The sequence below is a fragment of the Acartia tonsa genome, chromosome 7 (genome assembly GCF_053477335.1).
Source record: "Acartia tonsa isolate MP-2025a chromosome 7, ASM5347733v1, whole genome shotgun sequence".
Lineage (NCBI taxonomy): Eukaryota > Metazoa > Arthropoda > Copepoda > Calanoida > Acartiidae > Acartia > Acartia tonsa.
This window is the reverse complement of record NC_137266.1, coordinates 27,070,537-27,089,458: the sequence shown is the minus strand read 5'-3', so window position 1 is coordinate 27,089,458 and position 18,922 is coordinate 27,070,537. Positions and strand designations below refer to the sequence as shown.

Below are 18,922 nucleotides of genomic sequence, written 5' to 3'. Positions count from 1 at the left end.
GTCTTTATTATGCCCTTAATAAACATATGAAATACTATAATGAAGTAAATAAATAGTTTAGAACCCAGTATTAGTGTCGGACTGATCATGACGTAACAAAAAAAATTAGCCAATGAGAGGACATTATTGACCAATGGTAAAATTCATAGTGGCCTCTCATTGGCTAATTTTTTTTGTTACGTCATAATCAGTCCGACACTAATACTGGGTTCAATAGTTTATGTTAGAATTCCTTTTTGATGTAAAAAGTAAGTTTAACAATTCTGACATTCCTTTTTTTCTTTTTAAATAAACAATAGCGGCTTTGCCACTAGACTTACAAAGTAGCTTTGCTTTAGAATTGTTGGGACAGGATCAAATCAAACCATAACAATCAAATTAATATACTAAGCTTCTTGGTTCAGTAAATTCAGAACTTATTCCTAATAACTTTCATTCCTGTATTTCTTGGTGTTGTTTTCAAGTAACTTGGCATAACCAAAGACATGGACACCCATTCAGAAATTTTGTTATTTTGAATCATGCTATGTTTGGGTTAATAATTCAGCTATACTCTTTTATGCTCACTTTCCTTAGTTTTTTTAATTTTCATATAAGCCACCCTTTTTGTTTTTGCATTTAAAAACTATTTGTAATCTTTTTTAGCATGGTTAGGTAGTTATGGAGAGCCCCATTGGTTTTGAGATCCTTACAGGTAAGCCTTTAACCATTTTTAAATATTAGGGTATATGGTCAAGAAGAGGGATATTTTAATTTAACACAAAAATTTAACAACTGGAATTGATCAAAATCGAATAAATCTATCCGTGTCGACCCCTGATAAAATCATGACACTAAAATGATGGTTGATAGATCTTTGTCGAGTCAAAAGACTGGATCTAAACTGTCACAAAAGTTTTACTTCAAAAAATACAAAAGAAATGTTGCTTTGGAAAATAATGAGAACTATGGCTATAAGTAACGCAGTCATAGAAAGCCTACAAAATTTAGTTTCCAAATGGCAAATAGAACAGTAAAGTACTGTGCTTTAATTTACAAAAATTTAGTTTAGCGTTTTTCCATTCATTCTGAACTTAGATAACAAATGTTCAAGACCTTGATTTAAATATTGAATTTATGAGAAAAAAATACTTAATATAATGAAGTATTCAGGTATTTAGAATATCTTCAAAACTTATGGTTTATTGTATCCCAACCTTGTCTTGAGTCTTGACTGGTAAATCAAATTATTTATTTCTGCCATTCAATGTTTTTGTCATTTTCTGAGGTTAAAACACTTTTATTCAAGTAAACAAAATAATAGCTTTTTCATAAAAAAAGCTAGTTTATCAGTCTGGTAGGTATGTCAGTCTCCTAAACCTTTTTATCTTTCTTTTGGCATAAAGAGGCGTTTTAAGTCCGCAAAACAAAAAAATTCTAACCTTGAAAATATTTCTTTACATACGCTTATACAATTGAAGTAAATAATAAGATATGTATGTATATACAAGTTTAGTTACGTTCATAAGTAACGCAGCTAACAACAATTTAAAAAAAATATATATTTATGATAGGCAGGTTATGTCAGCAAATTTCAGTCGTAAATTATAATCAAGATTTTGCTTAGGGACAAATAACGTTTATAGAGTAGCTGCGCTACTTATAAAAACAAACAAGGAGAAAAACATTTGTATTGCCAATAGAGATATTTGTTTACTTAGCATACTTATTAATAGGGGAGCTACTCTATATCAAGGGGTTGTTAGTTAATCATCATGTTTACTTAGCATACTTATTAATAGGGAAGCTACTCTTTATCAAGGGTCTATTAGTTCTTCATCATATGCAGCAAAAAAATGCTTTTTTTCATGAATATAGAATTTGAAATAGAGTTAGAACGTTTTCATAGAACATTACAAAAAATACTTAAAATTAAAAATAAACTTAATTCCACTATTACTTGTATTTTTATTCTTTGAATTGTTCTTAAATTTTCATATATATATATATATCTTTTTTTTTTGGGGGGGGGTGAGTTTAGGATATGAGGAGAGTTTATTTAAGAAGATTATAAGCAATACTATTGAATTGGTTTGGTATGTTACTTATGTATGTCTTAATAGATTCCAGTAACATAGAAAATCCGCCAACCATAATTTGAAAAAATCCTCTATAAACGATAACTAAAACGAGTTTATTTTTCCTATAATGCAAAAGACAACTTTTTAACCCTAAATATTCGTATGATTGTTTGTTTAAGACAGTTTTAGACAATTTAGAGTCAATCTTTTCATGAAAAAAAACTGTTAAAAAATTATGAAATTTTAGTTTTTCTCCAAAACAATCTAAATTATAAGCTCTGTTATCATATGGATTAAAAGGCGTTCTATTTATTTGAAGTTGGTTTCATATTTCTTTTCTATTTTACAAAATAGAATTAAGTTTTAAAAAATTCCATTTCTTTATGTAAATGTTTTGAATTGGATAAAATAACAAATGTAAGAATATTGTTAGATTTGAGTTCGTTTTCGTTTTTTCTTTGTTTCTTTTTATTGAAGTTATGTACAGTGTTATTTCATAAGATAGTCACTGCGTTTATTTTTTAAAGCAAATCTAATCTACAAGTGTTGAATGCCACCTGTGTTAACAAAACTGGCATTTATTTCAGATTATTATTTTAACATTCGTGGAAAATTGTCTGTTATACGATGCTATACATGATTTTTAGATATGACTTTAAGAAACAGTACTAATTCTGCGGATATTGAATAGTTTGAATGCCATACTAGAAATTTAATTTAAAAACGTCTAGGGAAGTGAAGGAGGGGATACTACCCCTCTCATCCCAGCAAGTAAGAAATAAGAATCATCATCATCGCCATTTATCTCTTCTTTCCAGAGCATAGGCCACGCACAAGAAATATGAATACCATTACTATAATAAATTTAAAAATCAAGGTGACAAAGTCTCCCTTTTAAGTTTAAATTGTCCTCTTTCATGTATTGCCCTCTACATTAAGAGATATAAGTTTTCCGGAATTGTAATGTAGGGAGTAGATTTGAAATCTGCATCAAATTTTAAGGATTTTTTATAAAATTCGTTTTTTGTATAATTCTTTATCTAAAAGCGGAAATACAAATTAAGTTAATTAATTTTGGCATCTGTGATTGGTGGATTTAAAAAATCTGCGCTCTGATTGGATGTCGTACATCATTCAACCAATTAGAGCGCAGGTAGTTTAAAATCCACCTATCCTATTGGTCAAAATTAATTAACTTAAAATGTATTTTCGCTTTTAGATAAAGAATTTTACAAAAAACGAATTTTATAAAAAATCCTTAAAATTTGATGCAGATTTCAAATCTACTCCCTACATTAAAATTCCGGAAAACTTATATCTCTTACTCTACATCTATCCATCAAAATTTGACAGCTTTTTATTAAAACGGAATATCTTGTGCCAGACCTTTTAGGACGTGCACAACATGGGGGGGGGGTGGACCCCCCCCCCTCTACTGCTCCCCAGGAGAAAGGTCGATACCCCCCTTAACAATTCTTTGTGGAAGTGAGTCAAACAAATTTTTTTGATAGAAAATGTACCATAATTACAAAAAAAGGTAACTCTACAAAGTGTGTCAACAATCAGCCATGTGACGTAATAAAATTATCCATCTCTTTTTTAGGGGTTTTCTCCACATCTCCTCTCATCTTCCTATTTTTATGACGTCACATGGCTGATTTCTGAGACACTTTGTAAAGTTACCAAAAAAAGTAAATTTTAGTGGCTTGAATACTAAAAATATGAATATAATATTTCTAACTGTATTATTTTTTGTATTTCCCGTGTTCATGAGAAATTTTAGCAATTCATGACAAGCTGAGTAACAGTCACTATTTCGTGATATTTTTCAAAACAAGGACAGTTAGCGCAGCAACAATTAAATGTGGTAATATTTGGAAGTAAAAAATATCGTAAAATATTAGCATATATTTATGTGTTTGCAGTGGCGTGCACAGTGAATACCATGGAGGTTGTGAAACATTTAGTAGATGAAAAAGGCGTTGAGGCAATCTCTTTTACAATCGCTAATGTAGGTATGTATAGATATGGTATCTTGGCTGTAAGAAACAGACTACTTAAAAGGCGATATGACAAATTTAGGTAATACAATTGTATAGATTCTTCACTACAAAAATGGAATATGTTGGCAGATATTTAGTTTTGACGCCTGTTGAATGCAATCAAAATAATGTTAAATCAAGGATTTTTCAAATTTATTTTAGAAGATCTTTTACCAATGTATTTAAGAAAACTAATGTTTAAATTTTGACTATTTTCAACAGTAATTTAGTTGTTTTTCTGTAATAAATTGACTGAAAGTGTCTTAATGTAATACATTCATAAATTACTGAATGCAGCAGTTAAATTTTAAGGCAATATCTTTAAACTTCTATTTGACCTGTTTATGGCCCCCTTAACTTTTCACATAACAAACTGATTGAAAAGCAGGGACCACCAATGGGGGGGGGGGTTATTGGTAATTACACCCCCCCTTTCCAAAAAATTTATTTGGGGGACGGGTTACCATAGGCAATTAACCCCCTTCTTTTTAAAGAGAGGTATAATTTTTATACAAATTAAAATATAATAGAAATTGAATTAGCTTGTAAGAATATGTTTAATCTTTGTATGTGTGTGTGTGTGTGTACGTGTGTATGTGAGTGTGTCTAATTATGACTATTCTGAATAAATGCAAGTCGGAATGACATCTATATATCATCTTGGATCAAGAGACTACAGGGATAGGATAATTGAAGATTAATATAAATCTTTTGGGGGCATACATACATCGACTAGTTAACAGTCTCAAACCACCTTCTTCCAGCTTTTAATGTAAAATTCTGACATTTTTAGAATAAAAATATTTTGAATTTAATTTATATATCATTGTCTTTTCCCACCATGAAAAGACTCAAATTAATACCATTTATTTTTGCATATTGTATTAAATGTATTAAAGAGAATTGCAATGAAGTTACACTTAATCACTAAACACTAATGTAGTCTAATTGTCTCTAATTGTGTGAACCTATTGAAATCTAAAACAGTCAGTTCTGTGATTTTTATGAGAGATTTGTATGAAGTTTAGACATGTTTTAGGCTATTTTTGAGAGGGAAATAATGCTAAAATTGTTTGCTTTTTAAGATGAATTTTTCTGTAAGATAGAAAGTTATGAAATTCTAAATAAACATGAATTCTTAATATTCTGTCGTAGAGCGCTGAGTTTCTCATAAAAATACAGGGAAAAAGGAACTTATCATTTTGTTGCCTGTAAAATTAAATTTTTCATGATCTTTAAGACAGTTGTACATAAAACAAGATAGGTTGACTAGAAAAAAAAACTTAACAACCTATAATATTTATTTCCAGTATGGCATTGAAACCGATTAAACATTCGCTATATTAGAACCGGTTATCAGGCATACTAAAAATCATGTATAGCATCGTGTTGCAGAAAATTTTCTACAAACATTAAAATAAAATTCTTAAATTATTATTTTGTTTCCACGGCCTCTCGGGTCTAACAACACTGGTTTTAATCTAATAATTTTTAATTGTAATGTCCACGGAAAGCTGTTAATAAGACGATGCGTTGAATATCTATTCTTTTCTATAGGCTGTCTTTAAAACCATGCATGACTTTAATACCTATATAGTGTAGAGACATTATGATTCCGATTCAAAACAAGCAAATTTTAGGCCGTAAAGATATTTTACAGGTTGAAATTAGGTTATAATAATATTAAAAGATTAATATTACAATAAAACTTAAGAATTCATTGTATTTTCTTTGTTTAATGAATTTAAAAAACTCAAGTGTTCTATTTCATTTTCAATTGTCAAGCTAATCTTTCTTTATCTTCAACCTTTTATCAGAAACAAAGGCATAAGGCTTCTTTATCTAATTCATTATTATACAAAAGTGGCTTCGCCCTTAGCCTCTAGGGGCTTTGTGCCAAGAAGTAAGTTGTGAGTGCTCAAACATTAGTTTTAGAAATTTAAATGGCTCCCAAAGAATATATATTTTTGCAGCCTTTTAAACTTGCGAAGTTGTTTCACAGTGAAAAAAAAAACATTTTGTCGTAATTATGATCCTTTCCCTAAAACATTTACTAACAACTAAAGGCAAAAAATAGTTATTTTGAAAGTTTAATCTTTCGCCTTTATGCCCATTCAACTGATTTTGACTGACTGATAAGACAAAGGCAAATTGTAACTCTTATTAAAATAATATTGCTTGTCCTTTCATCCCTGGGCGTTGAAAGTTTGATATTTGAAACTATTGATAGCTAATCAAACACTGAGAGAGAAAATTGCAAATCTATTTTTGCAAAGAATACAGGTATAGAACAATGAACAATAAATTAATCTACTCTCCCCTCCTTAGTGTGACATTATGTTATTAGCAGTTAGTAAAAATTTTAAGTGAAGAGTGTTTTATGTATGATTTAAATGCCATTGTCCTCACCCTTCCTGAACTTTGCAAAGAAGTTATTTCAATATTTTATAGCAAATATTACCAAGGTTAAAGGTTTTTTTATATTAAGCTAATTAATTTAACAAAAATAAAAAAATAGGATATTTACTTTAATAAATACAGACCTATAAGAACACATTAAACTTTTATTAGACATATTTATATATAAAAAGATCTATTCATTTCAAGGTTTTATACAGCAGAAAATCCTTTAATACTTGCAAATCTATAACAAATTAAATTCAATTTTGCTTGACAATTTAAAAATCTATTAATGATAAAGGAACTATGGGGCAAGAACATACTGGCCCTAGTTTTATAGTAGCTATGCTTAGTAAATATGTGTTGTTTTAATGTTTACCTCTAACAGAAATCTTGTGTTTGAGAACCTTGGGGACAGGGGCGGAGATTACGCAGTAATATTCTCCTCCATCATCAGGAGATATCTAGACAGATAGATCGATAGTAAGAAAGATTGTAAGATAGATAGATAGACAGGAGCGAAGATGACGCAGTAATATTCTCCTCCATCATCAGGAGATATCTAGACAGATAGATAGATAGTGAGATAGATAGTAAGATAGATAGATAGACAGGGGCGGAGATAACGCAGTAATATTCTCCTCCATCATCAGGAGATATCTAGAAAGATAGATAGTAGGATAGATAGATAGATAGGGGCGGAGATTACGCAGTAATATTCTCCTCCATCATCAGGAGATATCTATATATACAGGTAGATAGTGAGATAGATAGTATATAAGATAGAATGTAAGATAGATAAATAGACAGGGGTGGAGATCACGCAGTAAGACAGGTAGATGGATAGATATTCAGATTGATGGGTAAATATACAGATAGATGGATAGATATACAGATTGATGGACAGATATACAGAGAGATGGATATATATACAGTTAGAATGGTAGATGTTCAGGTAGATAGATAGATAAACTACATAGAAAGCAAGAAATGTGGATATATAAACAGACAGCAAGAAAATAAGTTAATGGATGGAAAGATAATAAGAAAATATGAACGATAGCTAGATATAAATTTTATTTATGATCAATGATAATGTTATTAACATCCTGAAAAGCCTCTGTGATAGATAGTAAGATAGATCATAGTGAGATAGATAGAAAGATAGTAAGATAGTGAGATGATATACTGATGATAGAAAGATATAAATTGTATACCTGATCAATGATAAGATTATTTCCATCCTGCAGGGCCTCCATTCTGTATCTTGTATTCACTGTTTGATTTGAGATTGTCAAAATTTGATCCTGAAATTCGTTTTATCAAATTAACTTACTAGGAAATGATTGGAATTCACAGATAAGGATAAAATGCAAAAATTTAAAAAAAAATGTTTTTGCTAAAAAATGTTGTAGCGGACATCTTATTGTGTATTAAGAAGTTAAAAAATGTATTTTTTTAAAGATATTAGTATACAATGTACAATGGATTATTATCTCTTATTATTTAGTTTGCTAAAGTATTTTATAACAGGGCTATGCCAATGGACGATTACTTAATTTACATTCTTATTAATGATAAACAAAATTGACCCTTCTATGTATTACATTTAGTGGTTGAAACGCCTTGACACTTAACTAAATGAACCAACCAATCAAAATTTATTTGAAGTCCCCGAAGGTGTTAATTCAACGAATAAGAAAACGTTATTAAAAAACTTTGGGGACTAGTGTAATAAACAGCCCATTCTCCCTTTCCTTCCTGATTCTATAAGCATTGGATTCCCTCAGGGAAATGGGAAAGTAATACTGACAACAATATAAATTTACGTCTTCAAAAAAGACTTGTTAGCTTACCCCTGGTCCGTGTTTCCACATGATGACAAACCCTTGCAGCTTGTCTGCTATGCAGGGCAGTCTTACTGTCTCTCCCTCGTTCACCAACATGTCCAACTGGTCGGTAATGAACCTAAACAAATGAAAGTATGAATTACATAATCTTACAAAGATGAAGAATAAATTTGCCATTTTTTACAACTAATTTGTAAGAAGTACTTATGGCAAAATTTCGTACATATATTGGGAAGGAAAGTTGAAGTTATCATACATGGTTATATCCCTAATTTCCTGCAATATGATCCTGTACTTTTGTAATATAAAATCATACACAGTTGTCCACAGACAATTAGAGTACATACCTCTGATAGGCCGATGGGGTATAGCCTGTATTATGTATGCTTTAATTTTGGTTTATATTAAACCTTCTAAGTTTTCCTTTTCTTCCATAAGTGAATAATGAGCTTTAAAGGGAAAAAATTATATATTTTTTTTTGGAACAAATTAATCGTCATTAACATGTTTCACATCAATTATAAAATTCATCTATGATAAAAAAAAAACTAAATAGTTATAAAAAGAACGTTCTTAATTGTGTTTAACCTGTATTCTGAAAATTATCCAATTATTAAGGATAACCCTTTTCTCATTTTCATAAATAACAAAAACTTGATGATTAATGTTAATTTTACGACAAAAACAGGAACATGATTAATTATATTCAAAGGTAGCGCAGCAAAACACGAACTTAATAATGGTAATTTTGTTGATGTAACAGATTGTTGCCATTTAAAATAACAGTTTAGATGTATAGCAAATTGGTTTCTGTTTTTTTGTGTAGCGACTTTGCTTTGTTAATATTTACGACGCTATTGGCTAATATCTAAAGATACAATTGAAAGTCAGCATAGGGTTCCCAACCCAGTGGGTAGAGTTACATAGCTCGTGCCCACTCTATTCTTTTACTTTTATGTCTAGACTATTATATACATTTTTCACTGGGGAAAAGGCTTTCCTCTTCAAGTTAATAATCATATTGTACATCATACATTGTCAGGACGGACAAATTAAATTGTATTGTAGCTGCGCTCCTTGGATGACCTAACAGTAATGGCATTCCCTGCCAAAACAACTTTTTCCCTTTGCATGCAAATTTAACATTTATCCTTTGGAGAAAAAAAACTTTTTTCAAAGTTCAACAAGTTTTTTTTCTTCATATTTTTAAGAGCGAAGCTCTTCTTGGTTTATTAGGGGGTTTATTAATCCGTCCGTATGTTCGTAATAGATTATTTTTAATAATTACATGTTAATTGAAATTATTATTGATTTCAAATTTAGTATGAAGCACTCTTATTAGTCTATACTCTTATTAAACATAAAGGTTTTTTCATAATATCTTGATTATTCCTAGAACAATTATTAAATATATTGAAAGTTTAGCGTATAAAAATAGCTTGTATAAAACGTGATTGTAACTGTTCATAATTTTGATTTTTAGAGCTTTACCTTTAAGGAAATGGTCATCCTTATTTATTTCAGTCTAATGCATAAACTGTTAGATTTTACATAATTTGCTTTATTATGAAATTAAATTCATTATTATACATCCAATATAAAAGTATAATATCAGTAGTACGGTTTAAATAGAGTTGTTCATAGCAGGGAAGCTTTAGAGATGCCTGTAAGGGGGGGGGGGGAAGGTTGCACTCCTTCCAAAGAGCAAAGCCCTCAAAGGCTATTAGCAAAGTCGCTAGTTTATAATAAAGCATTTGAAAAAAGTCGTTTGAAAGTTTTTCTTATCAAGATTATAATCTTCCCACAGATTACAAAATTGTCAAATCAAACTATTTTGTGCTATTTTTAGCTACGGGCACCATAAACAAGAATAGTTTTGTTCATATGTAAAGCAGAAACAGCAATTCTGTAATATTATACTTTTGAAAAGAATATGAATTAAAGAAAGTTTGATACAGAATGTAATATATCATTATACAAATTCCTTAAATTTAATTCTTTTAAGTTTAGTAGTAGTAAATTATGAAGGTAGTACAACTTTAAATTACACAATTTTTATATTTGCCGCTATTATCAGCCAATCACATGTTTCCTTGTAAATTATCAGCGTATTTTTCAGCAAAAAAAAGACGTGATTGGTTTAATTTGACGGCAAATTATAAATTTGAAAATACAAAGTTGTGCCATCAATTATAGAGTATCTCTACTGCAATAACATTTGAGTGTGCTGATGATAGTGTGTGTATCTGTAAACCGTGTATTTATGTTGAATAAAGAATACTAACACTCGGACGTACTACTCTGATTGTAGCTTAGCTCCGCTGAATTTCAACAAATTGATCCAATCATTTATGATGTCAGAAACGTTTATGTATTAAAGTTATAAATTGCGTTATGTCGTTATTCATGAATCCAAAAATTAAAATGTATTTCTTTAACAAGCTTCAAAATATTTAAAAAATAAAAGGAAATAAAAAAATTAATAAGCATAATATCAGAAAATTAAAATCACAATTCTCAAAACATAAAATTTATGCCATTTTAACTAACATTAGGTTACCCAAATTAAATGATATGTAATTCTAGATAAATGCCAAGTTTTATTATGCCTTAGTTTAGCTTTTAATTTTTTTTATTAAGATATAATTTAGTATTAATACAAACCTATAGAGTTGAATCGCTCCGAATGAATTTGAAATTTCTTTGCAAAAAGTGTCAAAAAAACTGATGTTTGTGATGTTAATAAATGAAAACATTATTTGCAAGTCTAAATGTTTTAGATTTGCAATGTGGTGCTATTCATGTGTAACAATAATATAAGCGCAGCTACTCTATAACTTCATCAATTTAAAATTCGCAAAGCAATTAATTGGCAATTAAAATTGTTTTTTTTTATTTTAAGCTTTGATTAATTGGTAGTTATCCTAACTTCATATAGTCAAACACTTAATGCTTTTAAGTCCCATGACTCTATGTACAAAATTCTTTGATTAAACAATCTTTGTCCGAAAGTTTAATCCTTTTATGGACTATGGAATTCTTTTTAAAATAATACACCTTACATATCATCATTGGGAAACAGCATCTGCATTTGTAAAATGCTCTAGATATTAATACTGGAAATTCTTATTCATTTTTTATCTATTCTTGCCAGCCTAAAGCCACGCCAATGTAAAAATCATAAAAAAATTTGTAACAAGAGCTGTCAATTTTGATTTGATATTGGCGTAGCCATTCATTCATAACATATATACAGGAATAAAGGTAACTATAGATTAACATTCAACAGACAACCAACTATATACAGGAATAAAGGTAACTAGAAATTAACATTCAACAGACAACCAACAACTATATACAGGAATAAAGATAACTAGAAATTAACATTCAACAGACAACCAACTATATACAGGAATAAAGGTAACTAGAAATTAACATTCAACAGACAACCAACAACTATATACAGGAATAAAGATAACTAGAAATTAACATTCAACAGACTACCAACTATAATCAGGAATAAAGGTAACTAGAAATTAACATTCAACAGACAACCAACAACTATATACAGGAATAAAGATAACTAGAAATTAACATTCAACAGACAACCAACTATATACAGGAATAAAGATAACTAGAAATTAACATTCAACAGACAACCAACAACTATATACAGGAATAAAGGTAACTAGAAATTAACATTCAACAGACAACCAACAACTATATACAGGAATAAAGATAACTAGAAATTAACATTCAACAGACTACCAACTATATACAGGAATAAAGGTAACTAGAAATTAACATTCAACAGACAACCAACTATATACAGGAATAAAGATAACTAGAAATTAACATTCAACAGACAACCAACAACTATATACAGGAATAAAGATAACTAGAAATTAACATTCAACAGACAACCAACAACTATATACAGGAATAAAGATAACTAGAAATTAACATTCAACAGACAACCAACTATATACAGGAATAAAGATAACTAGAAATTAACATTCAACAGACAACCAACAACTATATACAGGAATAAAGGTAACTAGAAATTAACATTCAACAGACAACCAACAACTATATACAGGAATAAAGATAACTAGAAATTAACATTCAACAGACAACCAACTATATACAGGAATAAAGATAACTAGAAATTAACATTCAACAGACTACCAACTATATACAGGAATAAAGATAACTAGAAATTAACATTCAACAGACAACCAACTATATACAGGAATAAAGATAACTAGAAATTAACATTCAACAGACAACCAACAACTATATACAGGAATAAAGGTAACTAGAAATTAACATTCAACAGACAACCAACAACTATATACAGGAATAAAGGTAACTAGAAATTAACATTCAACAGACAACCAACAACTATATACAGGAATAAAGATAACTAGAAATTAACATTCAACAGACTACCAACTATATACAGGAATAAAGGTAACTAGAAATTAACATTCAACAGACAACCAACTATATACAGGAATAAAGATAACTAGAAATTAACATTCAACAGACAACCAACAACTATATACAGGAATAAAGATAACTAGAAATTAACATTCAACAGACAACCAACAACTATATACAGGAATAAAGATAACTAGAAATTAACATTCAACAGACAACCAACTATATACAGGAATAAAGATAACTAGAAATTAACATTCAACAGACAACCAACAACTATATACAGGAATAAAGGTAACTAGAAATTAACATTCAACAGACAACCAACAACTATATACAGGAATAAAGATAACTAGAAATTAACATTCAACAGACAACCAACAACTATATACAGGAATAAAGGTAACTAGAAATTAACATTCAACAGACAACCAACAACTATATACAGGAATAAAGATAACTAGAAATTAACATTCAACAGACTACCAACTATATACAGGAATAAAGATAACTAGAAATTAACATTCAACAGACAACCAACAACTATATACAGGAATAAAGATAACTAGAAATTAACATTCAACAGACTACCAACTATATACAGGAATAAAGGTAACTAGAAATTAACATTCAACAGACAACCAACTATATACAGGAATAAAGATAACTAGAAATTAACATTCAACAGACAACCAACAACTATATACAGGAATAAAGATAACTAGAAATTAACATTCAACAGACAACCAACAACTATATACAGGAATAAAGATAACTAGAAATTAACATTCAACAGACAACCAACTATATACAGGAATAAAGATAACTAGAAATTAACATTCAACAGACAACCAACAACTATATACAGGAATAAAGGTAACTAGAAATTAACATTCAACAGACAACCAACAACTATATACAGGAATAAAGATAACTAGAAATTAACATTCAACAGACAACCAACTATATACAGGAATAAAGATAACTAGAAATTAACATTCAACAGACTACCAACTATATACAGGAATAAAGATAACTAGAAATTAACATTCAACAGACAACCAACTATATACAGGAATAAAGATAACTAGAAATTAACATTCAACAGACAACCAACAACTATATACAGGAATAAAGGTAACTAGAAATTAACATTCAACAGACAACCAACAACTATATACAGGAATAAAGATAACTAGAAATTAACATTCAACAGACTACCAACTATATACAGGAATAAAGGTAACTAGAAATTAACATTCAACAGACAACCAACAACTATATACAGGAATAAAGATAACTAGAAATTAACATTCAACAGACTACCAACTATATACAGGAATAAAGGTAACTAGAAATTAACATTCAACAGACAACCAACAACTATATACAGGAATAAAGATAACTAGAAATTAACATTCAACAGACTACCAACTATATACAGGAATAAAGGTAACTAGAAATTAACATTCAACAGACAACCAACAACTATATACAGGAATAAAGATAACTAGAAATTAACATTCAACAGACTACCAACTATATACAGGAATAAAGGTAACTAGAAATTAACATTCAACAGACAACCAACAACTATATACAGGAATAAAGATAACTAGAAATTAACATTCAACAGACTACCAACTATATACAGGAATAAAGGTAACTAGAAATTAACATTCAACAGACAACCAACAACTATATACAGGAATAAAGATAACTAGAAATTAACATTCAACAGACTACCAACTATATACAGGAATAAAGGTAACTAGAAATTAACATTCAACAGACAACCAACAACTATATACAGGAATAAAGATAACTAGAAATTAACATTCAACAGACTACCAACTATATACAGGAATAAAGGTAACTAGAAATTAACATTCAACAGACAACCAACAACTATATACAGGAATAAAGATAACTAGAAATTAACATTCAACAGACTACCAACTATAATCAGGAATAAAGGTAACTAGAAATTAACATTCAACAGACTACCAACTATATACAGGAATAAAGATAACTAGAAATTAACATTCAACAGACTACCAACTATAATCAGGAATAAAGGTAACTAGAAATTAACATTCAACAGACAACCAACTATATACAGGAATAAAGGTAACTAGAAATTAACATTCAACAGACAACCAACAACTATATACAGGAATAAAGATAACTAGAAATTAACATTCAACAGACTACCAACTATATACAGGAATAAAGGTAACTAGAAATTAACATTCAACAGACAACCAACAACTATATACAGGAATAAAGATAACTAGAAATTAACATTCAACAGACTACCAACTATATACAGGAATAAAGGTAACTAGAAATTAACATTCAACAGACAACCAACAACTATATACAGGAATAAAGATAACTAGAAATTAACATTCAACAGACTACCAACTATATACAGGAATAAAGGTAACTAGAAATTAACATTCAACAGACAACCAACAACTATATACAGGAATAAAGATAACTAGAAATTAACATTCAACAGACTACCAACTATATACAGGAATAAAGGTAACTAGAAATTAACATTCAACAGACAACCAACAACTATATACAGGAATAAAGATAACTAGAAATTAACATTCAACAGACTACCAACTATATACAGGAATAAAGGTAACTAGAAATTAACATTCAACAGACAACCAACAACTATATACAGGAATAAAGATAACTAGAAATTAACATTCAACAGACTACCAACTATATACAGGAATAAAGGTAACTAGAAATTAACATTCAACAGACAACCAACAACTATATACAGGAATAAAGATAACTAGAAATTAACATTCAACAGACTACCAACTATATACAGGAATAAAGGTAACTAGAAATTAACATTCAACAGACAACCAACAACTATATACAGGAATAAAGATAACTAGAAATTAACATTCAACAGACTACCAACTATAATCAGGAATAAAGGTAACTAGAAATTAACATTCAACAGACTACCAACTATATACAGGAATAAAGATAACTAGAAATTAACATTCAACAGACTACCAACTATAATCAGGAATAAAGGTAACTAGAAATTAACATTCAACAGACAACCAACTATATACAGGAATAAAGGTAACTAGAAATTAACATTCAACAGACAACCAACTCTTTGACTTAAAGTTCTTACTGTGCATGGTAATGATTTGCGCATATTTGGAGCATGGCATTGCTCCAACTTTGACTATCTATTTCTTGCACCTGACATAGCAGCAATAGAACCATTTTACCATCTTTAATTCTAACGTTTAGTTGCGCTGAGATTCGACCCAATCACCTGTACTAGAACAAGCGGATACGCCACTCTTGCATGACAGCTGCGGGTTTATTAGTTAATGTATAATGTGATTTTAAAAAGTGATTTAATTATGTTCCCTTTATCCCTGAAGACTTACACACCCTAGTATAGAAAAACACACAGACATACACACCTTTTAAGCTTAAAATACACAGGGATAAAAGAATAGGTAAAAAGGAGATAAATTAATATTTTCCTTATGGTTACAGGAATAACAAATTTGACGAATAAATTTAATAAAAAACATTTAATTTTTTTCTCTTTTATGAATTATATTATTATAAATATCTCTATATTCAAACAACATGCACACACACACAACAAGTGTCTATGATAACACTAGAAAAACCTAATATGGTTCTTAACCATTCATAATTCTGACGATTTAGGAAATAAAAATTTTAAACTAAATATGTCGTTTTAATAAGAATAGAAACAAAAAATCTAGGAAAAGATATTCAGTTTCTGCTATTTATGAAATCTTAAGGATTAAAATAACTATTCTATCTCTTTTCATCAATATATAATAACTTGGATGTTGCACCTGATTTTTATGCCCTCTCTCTTAGTGATACTCCCAGCTGGATGAAATAAAGATACCCCACAGCCACACCCCTTTCTTTATCCCCTCGCTTCCTACTGAATGAACGAACTGACCAATAAATGAGGTCCATATTAGCAACCTAAATTAATGACAAATTTTCCCCTGTCAATATATCCACATATTCAATATCCACCATTAATCTATATCAGAGTAGAGCGCAGTAACATATGACTTACTTTGGTATTCTGAATATTTCGGTCTCGGTGACGTCTGGTTCGTCCGCCATAGCGTCATCATAAACATCGGAGTTGTACAGCTCATCTACAGCTTTGTATGGTACTCCTAAATAAATATTTAAGTTCATTTAAAAATCTGATAAAAGTAATAGTATTGGTCTACGACTACAACTACATTATTAATACCTCTAACAGCTGTGCAAAAATAGCCTAAAACCATCCCAAGACATAGGCTTCACATCAATACAACTACAAAGTAAATTAGATTTTCTAATACCAAGTCGATAGTACCTCAGCTATTGCCACTTATATGCTATTTAAAGAAAGTTAAATTTAAAGTGAAAATTAAGTCCTCTTAAAGAATATGCAAAAAAATCAATCTAAAATCAAACAACATAAAAATTCTGACTTTAATATCAAACAAAATTAGTTTTGGACACTCCTCTCTAAAAAATGATACTTTTATTGTTATTTATAGCTTTTAGAATTTGACTTAGAAAGCCTTATCAGAAATCAAAAAGGTTTCAATTGTACTTTTTGAATATAAAATCTAATATCAATAAAAGTAGTACGTTTTATTTTGTTTGCCACCACTGAACCGATTTAGTTCTCCATTATAGAAAATTATATGGCAGCTAGGGAAGGTTAGAAAAAAAGACTTTTAAAAATTCTAAAATAGCATAACACCATATTGGGACCTATGTAACCCTGGCATGGTAATATCCCTTTTAAAAGTCTTACTACTTTATGTAATACTAGCGGCTACGCCCCTAGCCACTAGGGGCTTTGCCCCAAGAGGTGATAAAAAAAATTAAGGTGAAATTCGTAAAAGGACCAAGGAAATCTTCTGCAATAAAAAAAAGGGAGGGGGGATTTTTTTTTGTTTTTGGGGGGTTGGGGGTGTCCCACCCCTCAAGATAATAGCTTAAAACCATCACAGGACCAGTAGGTATAATCCCTGAAAAGTATAGCCCAATCGGTTCAGCGGTTACTGAGATCTTAAGCTTCAGACGGACAGACGGTATTATAGATAATATATGCTAAAAAGTTTTACATACTTAGAAATACAGTCATGTACTAGTTATATATTACAAATATATATATATAGAGTAGCTGCGCTAATAATAATAAAAATAAGAGCAATGTCATGTTAAAGAGAATAATATGAAAGCATCACTAATAAGAAACATGTGCTTGTAATTTAGAGAGCTAATACATACACATTAAATAATTACTTTTTATCATTTTTGATAAATTGAATATGTATTTTTTAGTAGCAAGGGTTCTCTACGGGTCTTTTTATCCTTCCATTTGTCTGTATATCCACAATTTTTCATTATTTACATTTACTGTTTTTTGTAAGTTTCTTTATTAAATTCAAATTATTATAGATTATTTCATACTAGAAATTATCGGCTGTGCATCTTACATTAAGGAGCTTAATGAAGAACTAAATTGGTTCAGTTCTTATTGAAATCTTAAGCTTAAGACAAAAAAAATCTATCATCTAGGACCTCTATAATTGAAGGTTAGGAAAAGGCAGAAAAATAGCCATAAACCATCCAAAGGTTTAAATTCAATAACAAAACCATTCCAGAACCTATGTGAATCTTCCCTGAAAGGAATATCTCGATTATTAATTTGAAAAAATTACTTTGATTCATTTTTATGAAATCTTTATCTAAATAGTTTCTTTTAATTAAGTTTTTTTGCAGCTAATTTTGAGAAAAAAGTTTATTAAAATCAGATGATAAATGGCTTTTGTAATTTTTCATCAAAATTAAAAACATAAGAAATTAAAATCCAAGTTTTTTTTACATGAAACAAGAAAGAATTATGTCCATTAGTAATGAAGCAATATTATGGTTCTTTTTATGAATTTTAGACCTACAAATCAATAGAGAAAAGCTGTAAATTTTCTCAATGATCTTCAGGAAAAGTCTTCCTTCCAACGTAATTACAAGCATTCTCAAATTATAGAGTGGCTCAGCTTTTAAATAT

At 29.4% G+C, this 18,922-nt stretch overlaps 1 protein-coding gene across 1 annotated transcript in view; it reads right to left on the bottom strand.

Annotated features, from left to right (window-relative positions):
- Positions 1 to 18,922, bottom strand: part of LOC145325171 (protein amalgam-like) — a 79,613-nt gene that overhangs the window by 36,278 nt on the left and 24,413 nt on the right. The window contains exons 3-6 of the mRNA XM_080168036.1: positions 16,922 to 17,027; positions 8,359 to 8,470; positions 7,720 to 7,809; positions 6,882 to 6,966 (exon numbers count right to left, since the gene is read on the bottom strand). Of these exons, the coding sequence (XP_080024162.1) occupies positions 6,882 to 6,966; positions 7,720 to 7,809; positions 8,359 to 8,470; positions 16,922 to 17,027 (393 nt within the window). The remainder of the gene's footprint in view (positions 1 to 6,881; positions 6,967 to 7,719; positions 7,810 to 8,358; positions 8,471 to 16,921; positions 17,028 to 18,922) is intronic.